This window comes from Acomys russatus, chromosome 5 (genome assembly GCF_903995435.1).
Source record: "Acomys russatus chromosome 5, mAcoRus1.1, whole genome shotgun sequence".
NCBI classification, from domain to species: domain Eukaryota; kingdom Metazoa; phylum Chordata; class Mammalia; order Rodentia; family Muridae; genus Acomys; species Acomys russatus.
Genome location: NC_067141.1, coordinates 72,392,097 through 72,407,121, shown reverse-complemented (window position 1 = coordinate 72,407,121; position 15,025 = coordinate 72,392,097). Strand labels below are relative to the sequence as shown.

At 42.1% G+C, this 15,025-nt stretch overlaps 1 protein-coding gene across 1 annotated transcript in view; it reads right to left on the bottom strand.

The window, feature by feature from the left end:
* Positions 1 to 15,025, bottom strand: part of Smc3 (structural maintenance of chromosomes 3) — a 43,481-nt gene that overhangs the window by 8,183 nt on the left and 20,273 nt on the right. Inside the window, exons 14-21 of the mRNA XM_051146780.1 lie at positions 9,620 to 9,723; positions 9,418 to 9,517; positions 8,779 to 8,939; positions 8,077 to 8,218; positions 5,865 to 6,015; positions 3,773 to 3,925; positions 1,601 to 1,752; positions 884 to 1,042 (exon numbers count right to left, since the gene is read on the bottom strand). Of these exons, the coding sequence (XP_051002737.1) occupies positions 884 to 1,042; positions 1,601 to 1,752; positions 3,773 to 3,925; positions 5,865 to 6,015; positions 8,077 to 8,218; positions 8,779 to 8,939; positions 9,418 to 9,517; positions 9,620 to 9,723 (1,122 nt within the window). The remainder of the gene's footprint in view (positions 1 to 883; positions 1,043 to 1,600; positions 1,753 to 3,772; positions 3,926 to 5,864; positions 6,016 to 8,076; positions 8,219 to 8,778; positions 8,940 to 9,417; positions 9,518 to 9,619; positions 9,724 to 15,025) is intronic.

Genomic DNA, 15,025 nt, shown 5'->3' with positions numbered 1-15,025 from the left:
TGTAAAGATACAAATACTAGAGCCCAGAGAGAGGAAGGATTCTTCCAGGAGTCAGTCAGAGAAGGAAGAAGGCTGCGGCTGGGTATGCTGACAATTGAGATTGGTATTGCCCAAAAGAACCCAAAGACTCTAATCAGCCAGAACCAAGTCTGAAGAGACCTACGTTCCCTTTCCCTCCTAACCCTCCTTCTCTCCTCCTGGGGGGTGGGGTGGGAGGGGAGACAATGGCATGGAGGTAGAGGTACGCAGGAACCCCCAAAACCGTAGTTAAAAGACAGAGCCCACACATATACACGTAAATGCATATCAAGGGAGCTGACAGAATATCTCAGCGATTAACACTATACACCTGACAGGCTTACACCACACAGGAGACAGATCTCTGGACAGGCCTGCGAGGCAGGCATTCTCTCTTAGGTTGCTTGAGGCGAGAAGACCGACTCAGACGAGATGGGCTGGGGATCTGAGCTGCATAACAAAGAAAGCGAGCCGAGCACAGGCGTTCGTTGCCTTCCGCTCAGATGCAGTGACCAGCTGCCTCGAGCTCCTGATGCCACGATGGGCTGTACTGCGCTCTGAGCCAAAATAAACACTTTCTCTCTAATGCTGCTTTTGTTGGTGTGTTTTAGCAAGTGACCACTGCATTCACTAATGATCAATATGCACTGAATAAGACAAAAGAAAATGAAGGTTTCATGTACAAGCCTAATATACCACAAGCTCATTTACTCTCATGGGAATTCAAGTTCCATGTCTGATTTTCCTGTTTTCTTCGCAGTCTTCTCTTTCAAATACATTTTTGAGTATTTTTGAGATAGGGTATTCCTGTGACTCGGACAAGAGACATTTTCAACAGGTTTTCTTCACTGTTAGGCATACTTGCCTGCTGAAGTTGGCGGATTTCATCATTCAGTGCGTCTACTCTTTTCTGATCTTCCAGACTGAGTTGAGAAAGCAAATCCGTTCCTAGTTCTGCTTTCAGCGATTCCCTGGTGGACTCCATAGCATGCAGACTTGCCTCCAAGCTTTGTAAGCTGCGTTGCTACATGAGCGACAGGATCATTTATTAATAAGTCACTTTGAAACAGTGCAAACAGTGTCCTGAGTGAGATAAATAACTGTATCACCTCACTTGTTTACGCACTACAGCATGCCGATAGGCTTCTGTTAAGTTAGGTTTATGAAATGCATTTTTGCTTGTGATATTTATTAGCTTATGGTCGGTTTATAGGAATAAAACGAAAAGAAATAGAAACATGTACTAATTAACCTTTTTCCCTCTTGCTGCTGCTAGGGAGCTACATCAGGGTTCAGCATCGCTCCTGCAGGGCAAGGCTCTACCACCAAGTACACTTCCGGGTACTACCCTAATTTGACAGTTGTAGCTATGAAGGGATTTACAATGCAAAAGTGAGAGAAGGGACAACTGTTACAACAACTTGGGAATATTCAGAATGTTGAATAAAATAATTAAGACATCTTTCACGGTGTTGTCTTATTCCTACTGAGGTAGAAAGCACAAAGTCAGCAAAACCTACACTACCTATGGTCCACTGCACTTCTGCACTAAAGCAAAGAGTAACAAGACCTACTTACGGACCTTGGGCATAAAGGTCTTCTCCGACTGCTGCCTCTTCTCTTTTAGCATCTTCATCTCTGACAATATGCTATCTCTGGAGGCTTTAAACTTCCTTTGTTGGGTCTCTATCTGCTGCATTTGGTTCATCAACTGATCAATTTCATTATTAATCCGTATACAAAGCTAAGGAAAAGTCTATTAAGGTTGTAAATATACCACAAACTCTAAGTTCCCTTTATTTCTTACGAACATACCATCATGTGTCCTCTCCTTTACCCCTAATAATTTCCCAAAATGTATGGACCACAACAGTTTTGAACTAAAAAGGTCGAGTCGTGAGTTAATCTTGAAACATTTCATGCAACACATTCTACTCTAAAGTCTGCATACTTATTTTACTTACAGTTGAATAAAACACAAAATGTAGCTGGGTGCAGTGGCACACGCCTGTAATCCCAACACTTGGGGAGGCAGAAGCAGATGGATCGCTGCGAGATCGAGGCCATCCTGGTCTACAAAGAAGTTCATGAGAGCCAAGACTACACAGAGAAACCCTGTCTTCAAAGATCAAAGCCAAAACCACACTTACTACACACACATACACACAGAGTAGGAATCATTAAATCATGCTAAGTAAAATCAGGTTAATACCATATGTGTATATATACACAAACACACACACACTTAAATATATTTTCATTCAGAAATTTATTATGGGGCTGGAGAGATGGCTCAGTGGTTATGAGAACTGTCTGCTCCTCTAAAGGCCCTGGGTTCAATTCCCAGCAACAATATGGCAGCTCACAACTGTCTATAACTCCAGTCCTAACGGATCTGACATCTTCACTTACCCATGTGAATAAAATTAATTAAAATTTTTAAAAGACAAAAATTTATTAAGCTGAATGCAATGGTTTGGCAATTCAGAGATGAAGAAAAGCCTTGTCTAATGTGGAATAACTAAACCTAAATAGACTGTCAAATATAGAGAGAGCTGGAAGCTGTCAACACCGTTCCTCTCCTGTTTCTGTTTGTGTGCATGGGTGTGGGTTACATGAACAAGTGTGCGTGAAGACCAGAGATGAACATTCCTTGCCTTCTCTTCCTGGTCTCCATGCTACGTTAGGGAGAGTATTTCTTCACTGAGTCTGGAAAGCACCAGTAGGCTAAACTCACTGGCCAGCAAGCCCCTAGGATCTACCTGTCTCCATCCTTCCCCAAGCACATAGGATGACAGAAGAGCACCACCCGCCAGGCTTTGCACATGGGGGCTTGTGGGGATGTGAACTCGGGTCTTTGTTTCTGCTGCAGTCGCCTCCCCACTAAGCCAGCACTCAGCACGCATGCACGCCTGTCTCATCCCTTCTTCACATTCTTTGTCCCAACACCTTGCCACATGTAAGCAGTTCTCAAAGTATCACACACAGGCCCTTAAAGACGAAAGCCAAGGCATTTATCTTCTTTGTACGCTGTTTGCACTACAACCAGGATGCCACACCAGAAGCACCGTGGCTGTTTAAGGAATGCATATGCACAAGTGTTCTGTTGAGAGCTGAACTGGCCACCCTTCATGGGGCACTATGCCTATTTGGAAGAACTACACTCACTCAGACTTAGATACCTGTTGCCACTGCCTCCACTAACACTAAATCCACCCAAAATGTTCCAGGATAGTTCACTGTAGAGGACACGTTCCAGTGTTTATTACTTGCCATCTGCTTAGTAACAGCATCACTGATGCTTCCTACAGAGTCCTTGAAACACTGGCCAGGCCCTGCCTTCCATTTCCCCCCTTGCCTGAGAAGGTTGAATTCTGCTGATCCCCACGTTCTGTTTCTTCAAGGCACCCACTAGCTTTCCTACTTAACAGTGAAACAAAAATCAATGTTACTTTTTTTGTTTTGTTTTTTGAATAGCCTTGGCTGTCCTGGAACTTTCTTTGTAGACCAGCCTGGCCCCGAACTCAGTCTGTCTCCCGAGTGCTGGGATTACATGCATGCGCCACCACACCCGGCTTCAATGTAACTTTTTAAGTTTTTTTCTTAGTCTTCACAGTTAAACAAGCTCTTTCATTTAAATAAAAACTAAAATAATATGCATGAAAAAAACCACCTGACAAACATATAAAAGGTTGTGAAGTTAAATGCAGTTCTTTCTCTATGGTAGTCCATTAAGCTCAAAACAAGAGGATATTTTCAATGTTTCTGCGCAGGTTTTCATTGAGCTTTGCTTCAAGCTCACCCAGCTCCTCTTCTGCTTTTCTAACATCTTTCTGTAACTCAAGTCGAGACTTCCTTGTGTCATAATAGCCTCCAGTTAGAGCACCTCGATGGCTGACTTGATCGCCTATAAACAGAACGGGAGACAGTCTTTCTGTGCAACGGCCTCTTCACTCAATAAAACAGACAATGAAATATTAATCTAAGGGCTTCAACAATGAAAAGGTTTTCGCTATGTACCCCTGGCTGCCCAGGAACTATGCCCTGGAACTCACAGAGATCTGCTTTTCTCTGCCTCCTGAATGTTGGAATTAAAGGTGCACCACCACCTTGCAGCGGGAAAAAAGTCTTACTTTTCAATATTAAAATAGGTAATCTTTAATTTGGGAAGACGTGAGCATCAAAATTTGAGAAAATATGGAACCACAGGGAATTTAAAATAAGAATTCACAAATATTTAAAATACTGAGAGGAGGGCTCTTTGCTAAAATAGCAGGTTGAGTAAATGAGAGAAGAACCACCACTTTGAAAACATGTTATTAATAAATAATCAGTGATGTTTATTGCCAATGCGTGTTTAAGCAGTTGCCAGGGGAGCTGATATACCTGTAGACCTTTTCTATTTATATTAGAGCAGCATGGTCTCACTGTGCAGTCCTGAAACTCAGAGATCCACGTGCTTCAGGCCTCCTGAATGCTGCAATAAAGGTGTGCATCACTGTGACCAGCTCATGTAGTCCCAAGAATGACCCCACATATTATTAGCTATAAGGAGATACCTTTACCTGAGTCATGCTAACAATCAGCTCAAGCATCATGAATAGTGAGATACATTATCTGACATAATAAGACACAGACATCACTCACCTAGTAGTCACACCAAGATGCTGAACTGGAATCTAACACGACAAAGCCAAAGAATGGGACATTTTCTCCATCAATATCAAGACAGGTAAAAGGTAGGAGTCAGGAGGAGTGGCCCATGCTTTTGATCCTAGCATTGGGAGGCACAGGCAGGAGCATCTGTGAGTTCAGGGCCAGCCTGGTCTACTAAGTGTGTTCCAGGACATGCAACGCTATACAGTGAGACCCTGTATACCATTTCCTGAACCCATCCCATCCCAAATGCCCAAAAGGGAGGGAGACAAGAGACAGTGTCCTCCTTTAAAGTTCAAATGTTTAGCTGGGACAGTGTCCTGGGAATGTCCTTGTTGAGAGACACTCATGAAGGTCTAGAGATGAAGCACCATAATGTTCACAGCTCATCTGCATTCATACAGTTTGACAACTATGCGGGCATGCTACCTTGAGAAATTAAACAAAAGCAAGGACAATGAACCTACATTATTAAAAATTCTTATCATGGATTATACAGGTAAATTCAACTATATCTGAGTGAGGAAAAGCTTATGCTACCTTCCTTAGAGAGAAATGTAGCACTAACGGCATTCATGGTGACTTTATAAAGAAAACAGCTATGGAAATTATTATTTAAATGAAGGTGCAAATTTGAAATTTTCGTAGTTAGCTGGGTGTAGTGATGCATGCCTTTAATTCTAGCCCTTGGAAGGCAGAGGAAGGTAGATCTCTATGAATTTGAGACCATCCCGGTTTACATGAGTTCCAGGCTACAGCCACACAGTTGAGAGCCTTTCCCCCGCCGCCCCCCACCATGGGTAAAAAGGTATTTATCAGCTCCGCTGCTATTATTTTAATAATTCATATTAAAAATATTTTGGTAATTATCCCAATACAATGGTTTCTTAGTGATACAACACATTTTATTTAAGACATTTTAATTTTTTTTTTTTTTTTTGAGAAAAGGTCCATAGGCTTCATTGTTATAACAGCTGAGAAAACACATGGTGCCAGAGACCAAATGTTTACACTTACAAGTATGAATCTATACTCTTACTTAAACCATTTTAGAAAGTGATGTGAAGTTTCAAATACTCTTAAAATATGACTAAACCCAAATATGCTTCCAGCTCTAGTGACAGATTACACATTCCATGCTAAATGTTTTATTAGAGTGTGCCTAAGACTAATTAATTATTATTACAAACCTTCCAAAGTAATACAATCCATAGTGAAAGCACGAGCCAGCTGAGTTGAAACCTCCATGCTCCGACAGATAAGCGTCTTTCCAAATACATGTTTGAAAGCTTTGTCAAACCTGGGGTTGTACCTCAGTTTACTGATCATAGGTATAGCATCCTGCAATGGATACACACTTGGTTAAAAATTGTTTGTAAGCTGAGCAGTGGTGGTGCACGCCTTTAATCCCAGCCTTTGGGAGGCAGAGGCAGGCAGATTGCTGTGAGTTCAAGGCCAGTCTAGTCTACAAAGTTAGTCCAGGACAGCCAAGGCTGCACAGAGGAACTGTTTCGAAAAACAAAAACAAAACAAAAAAACTGTTTGCAGAATTACTAATGCCATCTATGTCTTAATGAAATAAAAATAAGCTCAAATGGCCCTATTTGTGGTTTTCATACAGAAGATATTAGAAACATCATTCTAATTAATTACCATGGAAATTCTGCTTCTGTATCCAAAGGTTGAACAGCTGGTGTCTGTCAAGAGCAATTCTTAAGCTGGCCAGGAAAGCTCAACTCCTGGTTCTGCTGCCACTAGGACACGTGTGCTTTGGAGGACTTGATTAACTTACCTAGTTAAGACCTACTGTGTGGTCAAGACTGTAAGAAAAGTCCCTTCCTAATAAAGTAGTAAACGCTGAGTGAGGTAATATGTGAAAAATGAGATAGTATATGTGACATAAAAATAAAGGTATAAACTAGTATTTCCTCAGTGTTCTAGCTGGATATGACAGACATCTACATTAGATATTCAGAAAAATATGCTTACATAGTATTTATTTATTTTTCCAGGCTGAGAATGGCTCAGTGGGTAATCTGAGTCAAGTGCAAACATGAGGACCTGAGTTCAGATCCCAGCACCCATATAAAAAGCCAGGCACGGCAGCGCACACCTGTGACCCAGCACTGCAGATGTGGGGGTCTGGGGAGGCTGGAGACAAGCAGATAACTGGGGTACACTGGACAAGTCAATCAGGACAATTAGTGAGGTCCAGGTTCAGTGAAATAACCCTTTCTCAAAAAATCTGGTGGAGGGGGTGGAGGACTTTTTCTAGCCTCCATCTGCACAGAAGCACACAAACACACTATTTCCATGTTTTCTTTCTTAAACTTGGAACAGGACTTTTTCCTTAGTAGAGAAAGAACAGCAGTGAGGGCTCCATACAGCAGAAGGAATGCACTGTGGTCCAGCAGCTGTTTTTAAGCAGCAACTATGTGGTCACCACTGAAGGAGGTCACTGCTCGGACTGCTCCACCTTCTAACCCTCTGGCCTGCTACCTTAAGTAGCTTTCCACTGTGTCCACTCTTCTGTCTGTCTGTCTGTCCTGTTGAGGACTGAGCCTAGAGCACTGTGCACAACTCTTCTCATATACATCTCAAGCTCATTCGTTCTCTGTCTTTACAGTATTTATGTGTGCACCTGCTTGGGCATGTTGCATGTGTATGTTTCATGCTTGGATATGCTACACCACACATGTAGAGGTCAAGAGACAATCTGAAAGACTCGGTTCTCTCCTCCCACCAGGTGGGCAGACTTGGCAGCACAGGCTTTGCCCACTGAGCCATCTCCCCAGCTCTCTTGAGTGCCTAGTTTCATTCACGTCACAGCTGTAAGCCTGTTTTCCTCCCCAGAACTTCAAGGGTAAAACTGATATAAAACTGATAGGTCTTAAGGCAGTAAAGACTCCCAATATTCTCTTCAACGACCCAGCGTCCTAACATAGGCTCAGCCTTAGTGGTAGAGCATGACAGCTTGCTTTGACAATCACATTCTGAGATCAAATACCTTAAAGCAATTAAGGTTATCAAAGCTGGCAGGTATTAAAGTGTCTATACCTACTAACAGAAAGACACTTTTGACTTAGTTTAAACTATTTTAAAAGAATATCCAGAAAAACCTCAACATAGTCCTTTTATACAACAAGATTCTTGGGGAATTCTCCCCAAATCCCTAAGCCCACTGCTGTCACTCTGAAGATAAATACACATGCAATGTTTTGTTTCCTGTCTTGGCTGTGACCTCTCCCTCTCCACCCAAGCCAGCACGAACTACACTCCAAGCCAAGAAAGTATGTTTACCTCACAGACCTAGGAATCCCAGGGTAAAGTACCTAAGCACTGTCACATAGCAGCCAGATGTCACAATAAAAACAACTCAGAGAGACTTTAACTCGGACTCACGTTGGTCTCGGGATAGGCAGTATCCCTCACGTCTAACTTGTTAAGAGGCAGGAAAGTCACCTCTCCAGGAAGATTCATTTTATTGAACTCCATTAAGATCTTCGTGCTGACTTCATCTGAATCAACAATGTGATAAAATAACCTACATAAACAGAGTAAGACATGTCGTTACCACCAGACTATAAGGTGTCATAAGCATATGCAACCCAATCCATTTGTCTGGAGATAAGACTATGGAGAACATTCCAGTACCCCGGGGAGACGTGAAAGGATAGATGTCTAGTTCTAGTTGTTTAGTAGAAGTGTTTAACAGCTGCTTCTTTAACTAGAGTTCTGCATGGAGGATAGAGATGGCATAGTTAAGAGAACAGTGTGCTCTTCCAAAGGTTCAGAGTTCAGTTCCAGGCAACCACATGGTGGCTTACAACCATCTTTAATGAGATCTCGTGCCCTCTTCTCCCATGCAGATAGAATACTGTATAAATAATAAATAAATCTTTAAAGAGAAAAAAGAAAAGGGATGTTATATATAGAACTAAGGATAAGAGGGCCCTGAAAGACATACTGTACTAAAACTATCAAGTTGTTTTTAGGTTTTTCTCATTTTGTTTTTACTTTTATTGAAAACCAACAAAACCCAGCTAACTGTTAAGACAAAAAAAGAAAGAAAAAGAAAACAAAAACTAAACCCCAAGAACTCACCTGTTACCAGCAGTGACTTCCACACAAGTATAGAAAGCTGGCTCACACTCAAAATTATTCATTACGATGCCATGGTAGCCATTTTGAACATGTTGGTTTATACCTTTTCGACGAAAATGATCTAGCACTTTGTTTATGCTGTCTATTCCATTTAAAATGGCCTGTAAACCGGTTAGTGAGAAATATTAGCATCACCAACGACACTGCTGTTGGCAAGAAACAAGCCTGGTATGACACTCTCTTAGACCTAACCCTAACCCTGAATACTGTCCAGCACCCCATCCACTTCAGTTATGATGATGACACTATTATGGGCTGTCCTCTGATGCTACAGTTTAAAAATAAGATCTTTGTATACAACAACTAAGATTGCTGTCATTAATAACACAGGCAATGAGGCAGGTATGATGACACACACCTGTGAATCCAGCGCTCAGTGAGCTGAGTGGGACCAAGAGTTAGAGGTCGGGCTGCGCTACACAGATGGACCTTATAACTCAAGTAAAGCAAAGCAGAAAAGCATAAAGCAGACAGAAGACAAAGTGCCTGCATAAGCCCCTATGTTGTCTGAGCTGTGGTCTGACTCCGCCGTCTACAGGCTGTAGGTGCTGACGGTGGATGACTGAGAAGACCACCTACCTTTCCTGTTGCCGCTCTAAGCAGCTGCTGCTTCTTCTCAAGGTCTTCTCTTTTCGCGGCGAGTGCTTGCTGCTCTGCGTTCTCCTCTCGCCACAAGTAACTAATCAATAAGAATCAGATGTGAACAGTATTTAATTAGGAGTGAGACACTGAAGTCAAGCAAAGACTATGTAAAAATCACAGCACGTCTTGGTCTACTGACTTCCTTTCACTTTGTAGCTCATCTTTCTTATTTTTTACTTCGTAATATTTTCTGTCCAGCTCTTCGACTCGAGCTTTTACTTCATTGAGATCCTGGTCCAGTTTCTATGGGAAAAAAAATTAAAATTTGTTATCAAAGTAATCCATAGTGACTGAAAGCAGATAAATATATTAAAATTCAAGAAATGGCAAAACTTGGGGCTGGAAAGATGGCTCAGAGGTTAGGAGCACTGGCTGCTTTTCCATAGGTCCTGAGTTCAATTCCCAGCAACCACAAGGTGACTCACAACCATCTATAATGAGATCTGGTGCCCTCTTCTGGCCTGTGGGTATTACATGGGGGCAGAATACCGTATAAATAAAATAAATAAATATTAAAAGAAAGAAAAAGAAAAAAAAAAAAAAAGTCGGGCATGGTGGCGCACGCCTTTAATCCCAGCACTCAGGAGACAAAGGTAGGTGGATAGCTGTGAGTTCAGCCTGGTCTACAAAGTGAGCCCAGGGCAGCCAAGGCTACACAGCAACAAAAAAGGTGCAACTTAATTATGTCAAATTTAGTACATATTGCTTTCACATAAAAGATTCACTAAAAATCCAGTTTCTAAAGGGTCAGTTGGCATAAAGCAGAACCAGGAGACACAAGCCATGGAGATGAAAGTTACCTAGTGAGGTAATCGAATGTGAGGTAGGGAATCAGCAGAGAGAGAGGAAGACACTGAGGAAGGGTTAGATAGAACAAAGTATATCTCTCTCTCTCTCTCTCTCTCACACACACACACACACACACACACACACACACACACACACACACACATTGGGGGTAGTGGTAGCACATCTCTTTAATTCTAGCACTCAGGAGACAGGCCAACTTGGTCTCCATAATGAGTTTCAAGACGGTCAGGCTATGTAAAGATACCTTGCCTCAAAATACAAAGCAAAAAATAAAACAAAACCAAAGCCATAATAAACCCCATTGCTCTGTATGGTAAGTTTAAAAACTGAATTAAAAAGGGCTGGCAAGATAGTTCAGCAAGTCATTTACTGTGCTATCCTGATGACCTGACTCAATGTGACAGTCGTACGGTATAGAGAGCAAACTCTAAGCTGTCTATGGCCTACATACTCACACATAATAAATAACGGAAATGGAAAAAAACATGTAAGTTTTTTAAGAAAACAGTAATAATATGAATGGATACAGTTCACTGCTGATCTAAACTTTACTATTCCTTTAATAGGTTCCAGAATTTTAGGAAAGCACTCCCCCTATGAGCTATATCCAAGCTATTATTCCCAAACTGTTAGAGGGGGGAAAATACATCCTACAAAACGTTATCAAACACCAGACTATAATTTACATGGGAACCACCATGGAGTTTCTCTTCCACAAAAGTTGTTGAGGTCAAGACAGCACCAGTAACAGAAAACTCTTAAATTTGACTTGACAAGTATGAAAGCTGTATTGTACAGAAAAATAAAACATAACAAAACTACCAAAAGACATTTCATTGTTAAAGCTTCTGATGTTAAAAATACATTACCCTGTCATGCTGGCACAAACTTTACCCCAGCACTGAGGAATCAGAGGCAGGTGTATGTATCTCTGAGTTCCAAGGCAACCAGAGCAGAACTCCACAGTGAGTTCCAGGACAGCCAGAGCCACATAGGGAGACCCTGTCTCAAAAAAAAAAAGGTGGGCTGGGGGTGGGGAGGTTTGGGATTGGTCCTCTACTGCTGCTGGTGGTTCCATAGTTTTCCTTACATCAAGAAGGCTGTGTAGCCGGGCGTGGTGGCGCATGCCTTTAATCCCAGCACTCAGGAGGCAAAGGCAGGCGGATTGCTGTGAGTTCGAGGCCAGTCTAGTCTACAAAGTGAGACCAGCATGGCCAAGGCTACACAGAGAAACCCTGTCTCGAAAAACAAAAAAAAAAAAAAGCTGTGTAGCTAACATAGCTGAAACTATTCTTACTAATTTCCACACAGCTACCTAGGTTGTTCTCTATCTGTAACATTTATTCATTTAGTGTGCATGTGTGTGCGTGTGCACACACCTGCCTTAGCATGCACATGGAGGTCAGAAGAGAACTCCCAGGAGTTGGCTCTCATCTTCAACCATGTGGGTACCGGGGATCTAAGTTAGATCATCAGACTTGGTGGCAAACACTTTAATCTTCGGGGCCTTCACACGAGGCCCTTAGTAACTACCTAGCTGAGTTGTGTTTCCTACTGCTAACGTAGAGTGCAGAGCATTTTCTTAGCACAGCACTTCCAAGATCAGTCCACTATGGCCCATTTCCCCAGTCACTGATTCCAGCACTGAACTGTTTGTTCCCTATTATATTTTTCTTTGTACAATTAAGAATTAAGCCGGGCATGGTGGCGGACGCCTTTAATCCCAGCACTCGGGAGGCAGAGGCAGGCGGATCGCTGTGAGTTTGAGGCCAGTCTGGTCTACAAAGTGAGACCAGCATGGCCAAGGCTACAAAGAGAAACCCTGTCTCAAAAAACCAAAAACAAAAAAAAAAAACCAAACAAAAAAACCCAAAAACAACAACAACAAAAAAAAACCAATTAAGAATTAAATAGCAGCAAGAAAAGAGGTTACAACCCAAGAGGCTTTGGGCACATGCAAAGGTGAAATTTAATGCATGTGTAATTTGTAACAAATCTAAAAGGGTAAGTCTGTGGGAAGGGTCCACACTGAAGCAGAGTAAAGAAACATGACAAGTAAATAAATGTAAAATCCTGGATCGAATCCTGAATCCCATTTTCATCCAACTCTAAGAGATGTATTTACACGCCTTTGTGGTCATTCAACTGAGTCCCCTGAAAACTCTAACCACTATTCAGTCACAAAAGAAACAATCTGAGCACAACACCAAAAACATTAGCACAGTGCTCTTCCTGTAAGCATCTGAGGTGAACTATGAAAATGGTTCACTACTTTCTTGAAGCAGAAAACCTTATAAAATCACATAATCTGGAGACTCAAATCTTCATGTTCACTTCAAGAACACCCGTGAAACTGCCCAGGCCAGCAATAATATGCACACGGGGAAAACCCCCCAGGATCAGAAAGATGTCATTTTAAAGAAGCAATCAACATGCACCATTTCTGGCAGTTAGCGGTGATATCAAGAGGTACGCCCAGGCCAAACAGTGGGGTTGAACTTGAGGTTGGGGGCCAAAGTGTCGGAGGTTTGCTGCACATGCCTAACTGTAGAGAGAATGGCTGAGTTTGGATACAGATTCTCTGCTCACCACATATACCCAGGTAAACAGAGCATTCAACACGCACTACCAAACGTACAGAGCTCATTGTTCAATTAATACACACAAGAGCCCTGCCACACTGACTTGAGCCTCAATAAAATGAAACAAATTCTCCCTAAGTCAGAAAGAAGGTTACTAGAAGGAAAAGATATCCCAGAAGAAACAGAAACAAAACCTATGGCACAGAAATAAACTCAACATAAAATGAAAAAACAAAAAACAACAGCAACAACAACAAAAGAGAGATAAGCGTGTGCGTACACGCCCTTAGGTTAAGAACAAAAGAACAGAGGGCGTGGTGGCACACGCCTTTAATCCCAGCACTCGGGAGGCAGAGGCAGGCGGATCGCTGTGAGTTCGAGGCCAGCCTGGTCTACAAAGCGAATCCAGGATGGCCAAGGCTACACAGAGAAACCCTGTCTCGAAAAACCAAAAAAGAAAGAAAAAGAAAAAAAAGAACAAACAAAACAAAAAACCGTAAAGACACAGAAATATTTATGTTCATGTATTTTAAGATTTTATGGTTTCCATGTTTTTGAAACCAATAACCAACTAGTGTAGCCCTCAAAGGGTAAATGTGTTTTCTTTAATGGACACCTCTCCTACAAGTTCTTCTCATCAATCCCACCACCTCCCACCCACATTTGTACAGACATGCACAGAAAGGTCTGCTCTTTTTTTTTTCTTTTCTTTTCTTTTCGAGACAGGGTTTCTCTGTGTAGCCTTGGCCATCCTGGACTCACTTTGTAGACCAGGCTGGCCTCGAACTCACAGCGATCTGCCTGCCTCTGCCTCCCAAGTGCTGGGATTAAAGGCGTGGGCCACCATGCCCAGCTGAAAGGTCTGCTCTTTCTTAAACTGAATTAAAACTTCTGTCCTTGGGCTGGAGAGATGGCTCAGCGGTTAAAGGCACTGATGGCTCCTCCAGAGGTCCTGAGTTCACTTCCCAGCAAACACATGGTGGTTCACAACCATCTATAATGTGATCTGATGCGCTCTTCTGGCCTGCAGGTGTATGTGCAGCCAGAGCAGTGCATACATAATCTAAAACAAACAAACAAACAAACTTCTGTCCTCTATCTCCAGTTAAAGAAAACATTAGCTAAGTATATAAACAATGCTTAATTCCTTTAGAAAGTACTTTTAAAAAAATCAACATTGTCTTAACAAACGAAAATATTTTGCAGTAAATTACAAAGCGAATGAAGGAGCTGGAACTAGCTGGGCAGTTAGAGAGCTTGCCACTCTTACAAGGGACCCAAGTGTAGTTGCTCGTACCCAGATCCAATGGCTCACACTGCCTGCTCTAAGGGATCCAACAGCTTTCTGCGGCCTCCACACACCCTCATACCCCCACACAAATATACTTAAATACATAAATAAAAGTGAATCTTTAAATAAAGTAAGGAAAAAAAAAGCTGTGCTACCCAGTGGTAGCGCACGCCTTTAATCTCAGCACTTGGGAGGCAAAGGCAGTTGGATCTCTGTGAGTCCAAGAATAGCTTGGTCTCTAGAGTAAGTTCTAGGATAGCCAAGGCTACAAAGAAAAACTAAAATTAGATAAATAAACAAAAATAATGGCAGATGGTACATATCCTCTCAGTGGTTATAAGCATTGGCTGCTCTTCCAGAGGATCCGGTTCAATTCTCAGCATCCATGCGGCAGCTCACAACTGTTTGAAACTCTAATTCCAGGGAATCTGACACTTGCACAGACACACATGCAGGCAAACTACCAATGCACATAAAATAATAAAAATGAATAAAATAAGGTATACTCAATCTATACAAACACTCCCTGGCATGGACTAAATATCCTTAGAAACAAACAGGGGCCACTGAGATGGCTTAGTGGGCAAATCAGAAGACCCGAATTCAGTCCCAAGGACCCAGAGCAGGAGAAAATCTCCACAACTGCATGGATGAATAAACAAGCACATCACACATAAAATCTAATTTAGACCAAGAGACAGAACACTGCATATATTAAGTTGTGGTGGTCCTCTCTGAAAGAGCACGACCTTTGTTCATTTAAAGAATAGCATGCTTAGTTGGGCATGATGGCGCATGCCATTAACCCCTGATTTTCTCAGAGCAAACACTTGAAGGAGAGAATTAAGTCCCACAAGGGGTC